The sequence below is a fragment of the Thermobia domestica genome, chromosome 10 (assembly GCF_964235325.1).
Source record: "Thermobia domestica chromosome 10, izTheDome1.hap1.1, whole genome shotgun sequence".
Taxonomy (NCBI): Eukaryota; Metazoa; Arthropoda; class Insecta; order Zygentoma; family Lepismatidae; genus Thermobia; species Thermobia domestica.
This window is the reverse complement of record NC_137463.1, coordinates 35945012-35958188: the sequence shown is the minus strand read 5'-3', so window position 1 is coordinate 35958188 and position 13177 is coordinate 35945012. Positions and strand designations below refer to the sequence as shown.

General features: G+C 34.9%; 1 protein-coding gene across 1 annotated transcript in view; it reads left to right on the top strand.

Moving 5' to 3' along the window:
* Nucleotides 1-7628, top strand: part of LOC145661960 (sodium-dependent proline transporter-like) — a 109741-nt gene extending 102113 nt beyond the window's left edge. The window contains exons 13-14 of the mRNA XM_081727310.1: nt 3059-3204; nt 7265-7628. Of these exons, the coding sequence (XP_081583436.1) occupies nt 3059-3204; nt 7265-7373 (255 nt within the window). The 3' untranslated portion in view covers nt 7374-7628. The remainder of the gene's footprint in view (nt 1-3058; nt 3205-7264) is intronic.
* The last annotated feature ends 5549 nt before the right edge of the window (nt 7629-13177 follow it).

The following is a 13177-nucleotide window of genomic DNA, read 5'->3' as shown; positions in this document are numbered from 1 at the left end:
ACACTGATCCTACAGTGAGGGCGTGCTTATAGGATAATCAGGAGAGTAGCGTAAGCTCTCTCTGTGTAAAGTTGAGGCTTTCAAATACATATTCTGTTCATAAATGTATATTTAATAACTTTGTATGGGTACTAAAAAAATCTTTAAATTGAGTCCAGGCTCACCCTGTCGTAAAAAGCCCAAAACAAGTGGGAGCGAGGCAAACTTCCAAGCGGTAGACAGTGTGGAAAAGACAAGTATCGCGACGCCTGTAGTCCGATATCTTGTAATTAAAGATAAAGATGCTGACAGTACCAACGCTAATGCTAACCGTCCAAGTACTAAGGGTTTGTTCCCTTTCTTTATTAGTAAAGTTATTACTTATAACACCGCACAAGTTAAAGATATCCAAAAATTACAGAATAGCACTTTATTGGTTGAAACGGTCGACGAGAAACAAACAGTGAAGCTACTCAAATTAATCCTCCATTGGAACAATTAACGTGTCGGTAGAACCCCATTTTCTCCTAAACGTCTCTCGCGGTATGATATCATGTTGGAATTTCCTAAATAGCACCGAGGAGAAGATTAAATCAAAGCTGACTGATCAACATACTGTAGAGATAGCTCGTCTCAATAGTAAGTAGTCAGATGAATACGTTGCAACTAAATCACTGATTCTTACTTTCAGTTTGCATACACTTGCGGACTACGTGAAGGCTGGTTATTATCTACTTAAGGTCTGTCCCTATATTTTCAGTCCCCTGCGCTGTTTCAAATATCAACACTTCGAGCACTTCGTGTAGTGTGAGTACTACTATCTGTGCGGATTGTGGCCAGGGTAGTCATGATGTGGAACCCTGTACAGCGATCAAGCCTTTTTGTGTCAACTGCAAAGACGAGCATTCTCGAGATTGTACAGCCTTTCAACGTGAAAAACGTATCCGAGAGCTAATGGTTGTTGAGAAGATCTCTGCTGCCGATGCTAAGTGTCGTATAAAAGACAGCATCCCTTTCTGGCTTTCTGTGTCCTTTGCTACTGTTGCAGCTACCTCTTGTAAACCTATGACAACTCAGACGTCCGACGTTTCCACCCAAACTGATCTTGTTCCCGACAAAAGTTCAGAAATTCAGAGCCCAGTCGTATTAACTAGCCCCAATAATAACCATCCCCCAAAACACCACGTGTTTCTGTTAGTGTTGGTCTTCGGCAAATTCCAGCTCTTCGAGACTCACCTTACATGGCCGGATTCAAACTTAGCTAGTATACAGGATGTTTCAAAGCAGTGCAGACAACGTTTGGAAGGCGATTCCTGACACCAAGATAAGATAAAAAGTATAGACCAACCTGGGTGCAGAAATCCGTCATTTCGGAGTTATAGGCTGCCGAAAACATGAAAAAAATGAACCTTAAAGGTCCATAGCTTCAATACTATCTGACTATGGTAGGTCCCATAGTTTTGGAGCTATGGGCCTTTCAAGTTCATTATCTCATGTTTTTGGCAGCGTATAGTATCGAAAGGAAGCATTTGTGCACCCAGGTTGGTCTATACTTTTTGTCTTATCTTGGTGTCAGTAATCACCTCCCAAATGTTATCGATGTTGTTTTAAAACATCCTGTATACGCCAACGCAATGATGCTGCCCTTTCTCCGAAAAGAACATAATCTCCACGTGTTCGTAAACCACTTCCGCTTTTTTTGAAATCTGATATGGTGGAAGACAACCTGATGGATACTGAGCGGACAGTACTTGGCGATTTCCAATTTTTTATTATTTTTATTTCTTCTAATGTTATATACTTTCTATATTGTTACTATTATTAGTGAAGTGTTATTGTCATATATTTTCTTTATGGTTACTATTATTACTATTTATTATCCTTAGGTTATTAATTTATATTTATTGTTATTATTATATATTTTTATTCTCATATATGTATTATTATACCTCGTCTTTTAGATTTTTACTTCTGTCTTGCAGCAGTATTTTTAACTTTTATTTTTAGATGTCGTGTTGATCGTGACGGGGAAAAATAGCCTCGGTGGAGACGTCTCCATTAAATCTCAATCAATCAATCAATCAAGAAACCTCTAAATATGCTAATTGCTAACATTTATATTACCGGAGCATTGTTGATTCCTTTGTATATCATAGTTAATTTGTATTTCCATTGTTTATCTAACACCCCACTATCCAGGATTAATTCTGAGTTCTTGGTTATAATAAAATATGATTCATATGTAATTCTTTTAATTTGTGAAGACATCTTGTGAAGTATTCTAACCTAGTGTATGGAATGTTTAGTTTGCATTAGATGTCTTGATAAGTCTGACACTCCTCATAGTTTTTCATTTGTGTCTGTCAGGTGTTCTTCAATTCTCGTAGTAAAAATTAATTGCTGTAGTAAAAATTACTTCTTTATATCAAGGGCCCCTTCGGCCCTCTAAGACATATGTCAACACCAATTCGCTTCTACAGTATATTTCTCTTTGTCATGCCTATGTGTGTGTGTGTGTTTGCATTGGCATGTTACCGAGTGAATAACTGAAAGGGCTTCATTGTCTAAGTAATAGTATTTTATAATATGTTAAATACTTTTCTAACATTATAGGTGATTTTAATGCTACTCCAAATCCATATTTTTCCACTATTTTCTGCATCCGATACGAAAGTTAAAACCAAATTTGTAAGGCTGTCATTTTCATTAATTTTTGGATCCTTTGGCTTCTCCATTTTTTCTTCTACCCTGTTGCTCGTATAAAATTTTAATGCCTGTGTTTGTAATTTATCTAAAGTTGATCTGGAGTAACCATTTTGTACCTAAAATCATAAGCATTAATATTGGGTAAAAAAAATTAAGGAAGTACCAAGGTAAATCTAAATATATTTTACTTACTTTATTATTATATATTAATATATAAGTACGTAAATAAAAATGAATATGTGAATGTTTTATACAGTGTTTCACTCTTCACTTATTTAATTTATGACAAAATAGATTCAATACAACATTCATTAAATAACTTTATCTTTAAAAATGTTCAATGTTTCCCTTTTTATTTATTATTTAATTTCAGCGCATGGTAGCGAGTTTACGACCATCACCTGAATGGGGTCCAGCTCTGCCAAAGCATCGCTTTGAATATGCACAATCATTACAAAAAGTTCAGCCTAGGTTTGGACAAGAAGCCGTTGCTGAATTTAAGCCTGAAGAGGTGTTCAGGTATGTTACATCCAGACTTATTTAGTTCTTTATTGTTTCATTATACTATCGTTAAGTTGATGCGATTCAGATTTCAGATATCCGACTGATATTCTTACTTTCAAATGCGGTTACAACAAAAATGTTTCTCTTTGTGTGTTTTGTTTTCTATACCATATAAATTATCTCTATTGAACCACTGTTTGATTTTGTGAACATGTTACATTAAACAGATATAATTGTGATGTTCCGATTCTATAGAAACATCACTATTAGATACTTTATGTCTGACAACGATTTGTATCGAAACGTTACATTTATATATATGTGTGTGAGTGTGTATGTACCTTGTTCATGGTTATACCGTATCTAACGTAAATTACTTAAGTGAAGGGAACAGGTGCTTCGTGAATTACGGTATAAATAAACTAACTGAAAAACAAAGAAGATATGCATTCTTTTGCAACCTGCATTTTCCCATAAGATATGCACTAGGCCTATATAGGCCCTATTACTTTGTTGGCCACCTGTCTATCTTGGAAGTTGGCCGCAATGAAGTAACATTGTTTCTGTTATGTTAATAACTACATTCTCCTCTGTATGTTAGACATTTACGTTACCTTATATCTTTATAACTCTTTCAGAACATATTTTACTGTTGTATGTTTTAGAAGATCTCAATAAACCCAAGGAAGAAATTGGGAAAACATACCCAATGAAAGTAACTTATGCGAAAATACAGAAGGAAGTGGTACATTTTATTGCTTTTATGTATATTCTCGACGGATGTACAAATAAAATAGATTGGCACGATTAAGACTTCCAATTCATATTTTATATTCCAAGACATTTTATAGTTCAGTTTACACGTGGTAATTCATTTGTTTTCTCACGTCTTCGGATATTTTTTTCCTTCTGGAAGAAATTTAGAACGAGATTTTATATACAGGGTGTTTCAAAACAACACCAACAAAAACGTTTGGAAGGTGATTCCTTACACCAAGATAAGACAAAAAGTATAGACCAACCTGGGTGCACAAATGCTTCCTTTCGGAGTTATAGGCTGCCGGAAATATGAAAAAAATAAATTTTAAAAGTTCATGGCCCCAATACTATGGGATCTACTATGGTCGGGTTAAGATTTCACTTAGGAACTATATGTGCGCTTTCCAAAAATACATGTTTCAGAATCCTAAAGTACTCACGTAACAATTTTTATAGAGGGAGTACTCGCTAAGTACTCACCAACTACCTCTATAAAAATTGTTGCGGGAGTACCTCAGGATTCTGAAACTTGGATATTTGGATAGAGCACATACTAGTTCCTATGTGACGTCTTGACCCGACTACGGTAGGTCTCATAGTTTTGGAACTATGGACCTTTAAAGATTATTTTTTTTCACATTTTCGGCAATCTATAACACCGAAAGGAAGCATTAGAGCACCCAGGTTGGTCTATATTTCTTGTCTTATCTTGGTGTCAGGAATCACCTCTCAAACGTTGTCGGTGTTGTTTTGAAAGACCCTGTATATACATACATACATACATACATACATATCGATATCGTTTCTTTGCTTACTAGTAGCGGGGTGAATGTAACTGTTTCCAAATGCACAACAAGGTCTCTTTTGGTGTTTCACTTCTTAGTGAGATGAGATAGTATGAATATTTTGAGTACTTCATAGAACTAACGATCTTATCAGCATATATCATTATAGAAGGAAGACGGAAGAGGATAAAGAATGTGGCGCAGAGTTATCATGCTGCAATTATACTATAAAAAAACATGGTTCGTGAATGACAAATTTAAGATAGATATTTATTACATACGATATTTCTATATTACAGAAATAATTTTTATCATATATTATTTAGAAAAATACTAATATGTAGATAGTAATTCAATATTACAGTAAATAGCTCATATTAGGAACTATAATAATTTTCGCATCAAGGTACGTTTAATTTTTGTAAGTTGCTACTTTTCAATAGATTAATGGTGGCCAACATAAATAGATTTAATTGTAATTCTCTCTCGATCTAGTAAAATTTCGATGACGCGTCTATTCCATTCCATTTTATTTCGTCTTTATAATCGTTGCACGAATTCGTGCGTATGAATAAGACTCGTCAAGCTATAAAGATGCATAAACATACATAATTGTGACATATACATACTGATTACATTAAAATATTAGGCTACCTCTACGGTCAAAGAAAAAGCACAAAAAATAGACATTTATAATACTATCAGTAATCAAATTCATTTACACACCTAGGAAGTCATTCACGGAATAAAAGCAGTGCTGTAATAGATAGGTTTCCAGTAATCTCTTGAATTCTGCTCTTTGTTCTGTCATTCGAATATACTGAAGGAGTTTATTATATAATATGGTACCCATAAATGTTGAATTCCTTTCGTATAACTTTGTGCGATGCTGTTTGCTGGGGATTTTATCCTTACGCTTGGTATCGTATTTATGAGTTGATGATGTGTTAAGTAATTCAATGTTGGTTTTAACACAGAGCAACATGCGAAATACGTATAGAGAGAGTAAAGGCAGTATTTTAAGTTCCTTGAATAATGGTCTACATGAGTTGTTTATTTGACCCCTGTTATAGTTCTTAAAACCCTTTTTTGAATTGCGAACAACATATTACTTTCTTAGGAACTTCCCCCAGAAGACTATGCCATATGTTAGTAAAGACTGAAAGAGTCAGAATTATAAGTTACGAAGTGTATCTAGATTTAAAACATGTTTGATATATTTTATTGCATAGAGCATTAGACAACATGTGTACGAATGTTGTCTAATGTTTGTAGTATTACGTCTGTATTTCCAGCTATTGTTCCATCATCCAAATACCAGACATTCAGTTCTGCTTTAATATTATTAACAATTGGTTGGAGAGTCAAAGCAAACAGCGCTGGGCTAACGGATTACCTTGTTGAACGCCTTGCTGTGATAGAATAATGTTATCTCCTATATATAGGTTGCTTGGCTGAGAATAGCATTGAAAGATGTACGAAAAATATGATGGAAAATTGTTTTTAACAGATAATAACATGGAATCTCGATTTAATTCGTAGCAGGCATTTCTGAAATCGATTTTTAAAAATGTTTTCACTTGGGTGTGCAAAGTAGAATGATATGTGCGGGCTGCATGTACCGCGGCTTCCGCCCCAAATGGGACGCAGACTCCTATTTGGTGTGGATATAGTATGTTGATCAGTGATTCGCGCATCTTGTTGCAGATTATTTTGGCTGACAATCGTCTCCAAACATTGTCCACGACTATTGGCCGAATACCACCAGTTTTTTTCTTAAGAGCAAGTAACGATGCACCGAAGAATATCGGTCTCAATATGGTGGGTACATTTCCCGATATAATGAGATGTAACAGTTCTCTGATAGCCGTAATGAGATGATTTCTTGATTCATAATCGTGAGATAGGACTAAATCTTTTAAAATGGAAGCTCTGAGGTTATCCATTCCACCGGCGGATCCAGAAGGAAAAGATTTAATAGCTTTCAATAATTCCGTTGATGATACTTTAGTTGCTGATGTCTCAGGAGGTTCAGGGATGGCTAATAAATATGAGTGAGCTGGATGTTTTGCTCTGAGTGCTTCTAACACTGAATTATCTGGCGTTGCTATCGAGTCTTCGGATGTTAGTAGTCTTACTGCTCCTCTTACATCACCGTCAGATAGTTTATTTTCAATATTCTTGCTGTGGAATGATGCGGATTTTGACAAATCACGAACTTTGTATAATTTAATGAATTCGACTGACAAAGCTTCTCGATTATTAGCAGACCAGTTTCTTAGTCTCTGCTTTACCCATGTGGTGAGATTGGTAACTTTCTCGGCATATGACGGAATACAGAGAACCACATAAGGGAAAATTAAAAGATCTAGCCAAGCATCAATACTATTAGTATTCGTGACCTTTTGTAGAACTTCACTTAATGTAATTGTATTGTATAGGTAATGAAAAACATACGTCAAAATATTACTTATAAGCTGAAGATTTTAAAATTTATTTGTGTACTTAAACTATTTTTCCTTTATTTCTAGAAGTGAAAGCCATGAAGAAACTTCAAGCCTTTTGAAAGCTTTAGAATCTATAATAACCCTGGTGTCTTTTAGATCAGTGAGAAGTGATATGTATTCAGACGCTGATTAGTATCACGACATACGTTGCCGACTGTAAACATTGTAATAGTGTATCTAGTAATTTAGGGAAGAAAGTTTTCGTAGTGTGTCTTAACAGCCACGAGTATAAGTGAAGCCTCACTAGCTATCTGCAACTTTGTAAACAAAAGAAAAGCGATTATACCATTGTAGTATCTTCTTTCATTTTCTGATATGTATATGATAAAATATTTTAATATTTCGTTTGTAATTTCACAGCTGGTAATGAATAAATATAAGTAATTAAAAGAACTATTTTAAATGTTTTAACAGCTTATAGTAGGAGAATGAATAAGTGAAAAGTTGCAACTCGTAGGCTTTTCTTTGCTACAAATGACAATCATCGTTTTTATGATTCTTAAGACTGGTTTTAACAAAAAATTACGTTTGCCACCCGTCAATTCCTTGGAGTCACCAGAAATTAAAGGTGGCGAACAAGATGGCAGCCAAAGAGGGAAGTACGTTCAAATTGGTATATGGCATCAAACGTAGTGTCGATTTTCATGCTTTTGCGGTTGTTAAATTAAAAAAAATATGTTAAGTATTATCAGGGAAGGTATTTACATGATTGGCAAGGACATCAAGAAAATTAACATATATACAAGTGAAAAATATGATCACATTTCAGTAAAGTAATCTGAACCTAAGTATTTAAAAACATCAAATCTCAGAGCATCCGACTTCTGAATCTCAATAGTTATGCATGAATAGTTATGTAAGTAAGGGATAACTCTAAGGCCCACTACATTAAAAATAAGAATATGTATCCATAGCATAGTTTATTCAATACGATATCTCAATCTTCCTATATAATTAGACCATCAAGTACCAGCAGTGGCGTATTTAGGGGGGTGGCTTCCGGGCTTAAGCCACCCCCGAAATCTTACTTAGTATAGTAAAGTAAATTAAATATCTTGCAGAATTTTCACACTTCGAGGTAAAGCCCCCCCCCCGAAAGTTAGCAAAGCCCCTCCCGAAACAAAATCGTAAATACGCCACTGAGTACCAGTATACCTGAATCATAGCGAACTTAATATAACTTCACTTATTTAAAAGAAACGAAGGATTTACTTCACTTCAGTTATTTTTACAATAAATGTATTCAAATCGTTTTAATGCCAATCTTAACGAATATACCTTTAAAACTGTATAATTTTTTAATTTCACATTGAATTCAAAGAGCACCAAACACTCTTCAATACCGGTATTACGTATGATTAGCAAATAATGTATCTTAAAAATCACTGCACCTCCATATTAAAATGACATCATAAGTAGAACTACAATGTAAACAATATTTGAAGCATGAACTAAACAATATTTAAAAACTTCAGCTTAAACCTATTCCGCACATGGTGCACATTCATTCCGAATCACAAGCAATTTTATGTACAGACTTGGATATAAACCAATATAGTATTAACACATTCAAGTATGATGAAAGGCTCATATCGGAAGTAATGTCAAAAAGTCTTCTTCATCACTTGATTCACCATTTATTTCATAAATGGATTCAAGCATTTTCTTCCAAAACATGAGCATCCTGGAATACAAGTCATTTCAGCATTCTTGCAGGTGCATGAAGCATCACAGAACTTCTTAAGGCATTTGCATATTGATATATGCAGGTGTTTTTTTACTTAAAGAATCTCTTGTCATGAAAATTTGTTTGAGAGCACCATCTTCTAACTTTCAACTACAGTCAGTAAAAGCTGATAGGCAAGGATTCTACTCTGCAGCTTTAGCCCATACGAAGCACGTTGTGCATGTAACTTCAAGGCATAACTGATCGGAGGTAAGGCATCTATACTTGTATAGTTGTGGATGAGCTATACAATTTACAAACAAATGTTTCAATATCATGAAAAATGATTGCACTAGTTAATCCTATATTTTCCGACAAATCTGCTGTAAAATGAAAACTTTCCAAGCTGTTTTCCCTATTGAATGGATCTGCCGGACAATATCACATTCTGTTATACTGTTAAAATCAAGCAGAAAATTATTTACTGCACCTCCGAACTTAAGAACAAGAACAATGTCATATACATTAATGTACCTAGTTGGATTATTTCGCTGCGTCTACACATTTGGAGAAAAGTCACGCTATATCAAAAGGATAAGAACATCAATCTCATCAAACTGGATAACTATTGTCGAATAACTTTTGTGTAGTGCATGTGAACTGTGCAAAATAATGTATCAGCTTCATCTTGTTGGCAACAAATAATACATACATCTTTTCTGCCCTGCTAAGCCAAAAGGTTTATCTCAATTTCACATACTTTCGAGAAAATAAGCAAAACGCGTTTTGGCTTAAGCTGTACGTTCAAATTTGTTGTATTTCAGTAAAACTTTATTAAATATATTTTAATGATCTAGAATTTATGTGGTAATATAGTTAAATATTTTTGCTTATGAATTGCCACTTAACGTCTTTTGCTTAGTTTTAGTTACAGCTTTGAACATAAGGTAAACACTCATGACGTCATTACCCCCTACCTATTTTTTATACCACGTCAATTTCACTTTAGATAGATGCAGAATTGTACGACGAACATTCCCATAGCAATATATCGATTTTCGAAAAATGTGGAGTTAAGGTCTTTTCGCTTAGGACGGCAGTTTTATCTGTAAATGTAACGCTTCACTTTTAGCAGTCCAGCAACAATAAACTCTAAATCAGGTAGCTCTGTAGCATTAGAAATGAATTGCCCAGCCAGGAATGTAATTAGATTTGTTTGTTTTCAGAGTTATTGATAAATCGCTCTTAATCTTTAAGTAAAGGCATATTTCTATCTTGAATGAGGTATCAAATACTTCCAAATTTAGGCAGAGTTGATCGTCTTATTCTTGGTGCATCTTTGAGAGTAGGTGTACGGGGTATCTGTCAAATACAACGTTCTATCTTAGGAACCTGAAATTTGTATCTGCTAAGTCCTCAAATGTTGCAGCATCCTTTAGTCTTCCAAGTCGATCAGTGATGTGCCGTAAACTATAATTTTACGTCTACGCGATTGTCTACTGTAATCTATACGTAATCTACATTACACTTTTTCCCGTGTAGACTATGTAGACAACCACTATCAAATGTAAGAAAGAATTTCGTTGCTCGTTTGTTCATATTTCCTCATTCAGTTGTTTTGCTTCGGTGCAGCGAAAGATAAGGGAAACGACTAACATATAAAAAGTAGAGGGAGTTATCTAATCTCTATGTTTACTCTGCTCTGCACATACCACACGACCCGCTTGGGAGAGTAATACTCCCGGAAGTACGTTTTCCCGCGCGCTACTCTAGCCAGCTGTTTTACGCGCTATCCTAGCCAGTTGTTTTAAGTTATCACAAAATTTATATCATGAAGCAAAACGAGCTCAATATCATGGAGTACAAGGGCATAAGTACTACAACTACTTATTTGCAAAAAAAAAGTAAATAAATCACTTTTTAAGTATTATTTTCATATTATTTTAATTTAATAAGTGTTATAAAAATGTAAAAAAAAACTTTCCTCGGGTAGGGTAGACTTTTAGTATTAGCATATAGCGCTAGCCCACTCAGCCACGAAGGCCGACAGCAGCAAGCGTTTGATTTTGCTATTTTAATACAACGTGGCAAGAAGTGGATAACGCCAACCAATCAGAACTGTGTTTCTCGTTTCTACTTCCGGGAGCATTACTCTCTCAAGCTAGTCCTGATACCACTTCCTTAGATTTTCCACTTCGAGCACTGCTTTTATAATGAAATTTACAAAACTAATTCTCACCTGTGGGCTTTCAGTCTTGAATCTGCTATATTTGCCAATTTTTTCTTGCATATTTTAGAAAATGCATAATATCTTTCATTTTCTATCCTCAAGACGAAACTAAGTATTCGAAAGTTACTATTCGCTGGTCTAGGCATTTTATTTTGTACGCAATTTCGTAAGATAACGACAAAATAAAGCTCCTTTATTGTCCACGATGCCATATTAAATTACGTGTTGTTGACATATTCTACATAGTCTACGTTGTTTACATTGTCTACGCATAGTTGACACGTAAACGTAAACTATCGTTTTTTACGCGTAGACGCACATCTCTGAAGTCGATGCACAAGGGATATGCCATCTAGTTTTAAAGCACAGTGCTCATTGCTTGAATCAGTCAAATCAGTGTAGTTTTCTTCGGTCAGTATGTGAAAAAGTGGAACTTTTTCTGCTAAACCTGAGTCATCAGGTCTTGAAATTGTTGGTGGACTACTAGTAAGTTCATATGTTAATATCTGCTGTATTTCCTGAACATACTGCTGCAAGAAGTCTCTGCTGAAATATAATCTCGTTTTTGTGATTATTTTCTCCTTTAACTTGGTGGTTTAAAACGATATTTTTGAAAGTCATAATATTCAATTTTTTTATTGGAGCTTGCAGGTCTTAGCTTCTGGGCTAAACCTTTCATGTATAAAAAAGCCTACTATCTCTCCACCTATTTCTCGTACCTTTATTAACTTTTCTGTGTGTTCTTTGGGTAACACATAACCAGTTGAGATACAAATTGATGATTCTTTTGGACAACTAAGTATGTGAAATCTCTCAAACTGTTCTTGCAGGCGCTGCACATCTTCAGCATCCTTTCTTAGTCTTCTTGTGTATGGCTCATAATTGACTACTTTCTGAATGTATTCGCACTCCAACAAGGTCTTTTGCCATGTAACAATCTCCCTCTTTCATTGTATGTTAGCGAAGAAACGTATACAAAGTTCCAGGTAAACATTGGCGTTCAGCATTTAAAGTTAATTGATTGCATTCCTCTATTTCAGGAATAAATTGAAGGTCTGATCGGATTTTCTTTGCAGCATAGAATGTGTTTTTAGTATCAGAAATAATTGAAAATTCATCCTTGAGCCATCTTGAGCCATGACAACTTCGTCTTGGGAAGAGAAGTAGAGGGAGGTTTTTGCATATCTGTTTTTGAAATTATATATCGTTTCCATAATATTCAGATAACATTTTCTACGTATCGTTGTTACTAACTGTCAACGAAACGCCAGTTTTTTTCTTTCATCAGTTGGCTATACCTGTGTCTATTTCTTTTATTGTGTAAATGCTTGTACCAACTCAGTAGCTACCTCAGAGAATTTAAGATTTGCATGAGTATCAGTGAATACCATCTGTGAAGTATCAACGGTTTCAACAGTCTTTTTCAAGTTAATTGCTCTCTCTTCACTCCTTCGACAGCTTGGATGATAATGTGCCTCCACTGCAATCAGGTCTCCTGTAACTATTCGACACCGAAGCGGTTCATTGGAGTCTGCAAGTCTGCGAATAGTAGAAGCACATTCAAATGTTAAAACTTAAAATAGTCTTTTGCCATCTTCCCTTCTTTGACAGAAGATACGAAGCTGTCAATTAACTTTAGGGACTAATAATCGCATAGGACCTTTTGCAGGCTGAAAAATCTTTTCACCTGTAGTTGGAAGCAGAGATGTGCGTCTACGCGTAAAAAACGATAGTTTACGTTTACGTGTCAACTATGCGTAGACAATGTAAACAACGTAGACTATGTAGAATATGTCAACAACACGTAATTTAATATGGCATCGTGGACAATAAAGGAGCTTTATTTTGTCGTTATCTTACGAAATTGCGTACAAAATAAAATGCCTAGACCAGCGAATAGTAACTTTCGAATACTTAGTTTCGTCTTGAGGATAGAAAATGAAAGATATTATGCATTTTCTAAAATATGCAAGAAAAAATTGGCAAATATAGCAGATTCAAGACTGAAAGCCCACAGGTGAGAATTAGTTTTGTAAATTTC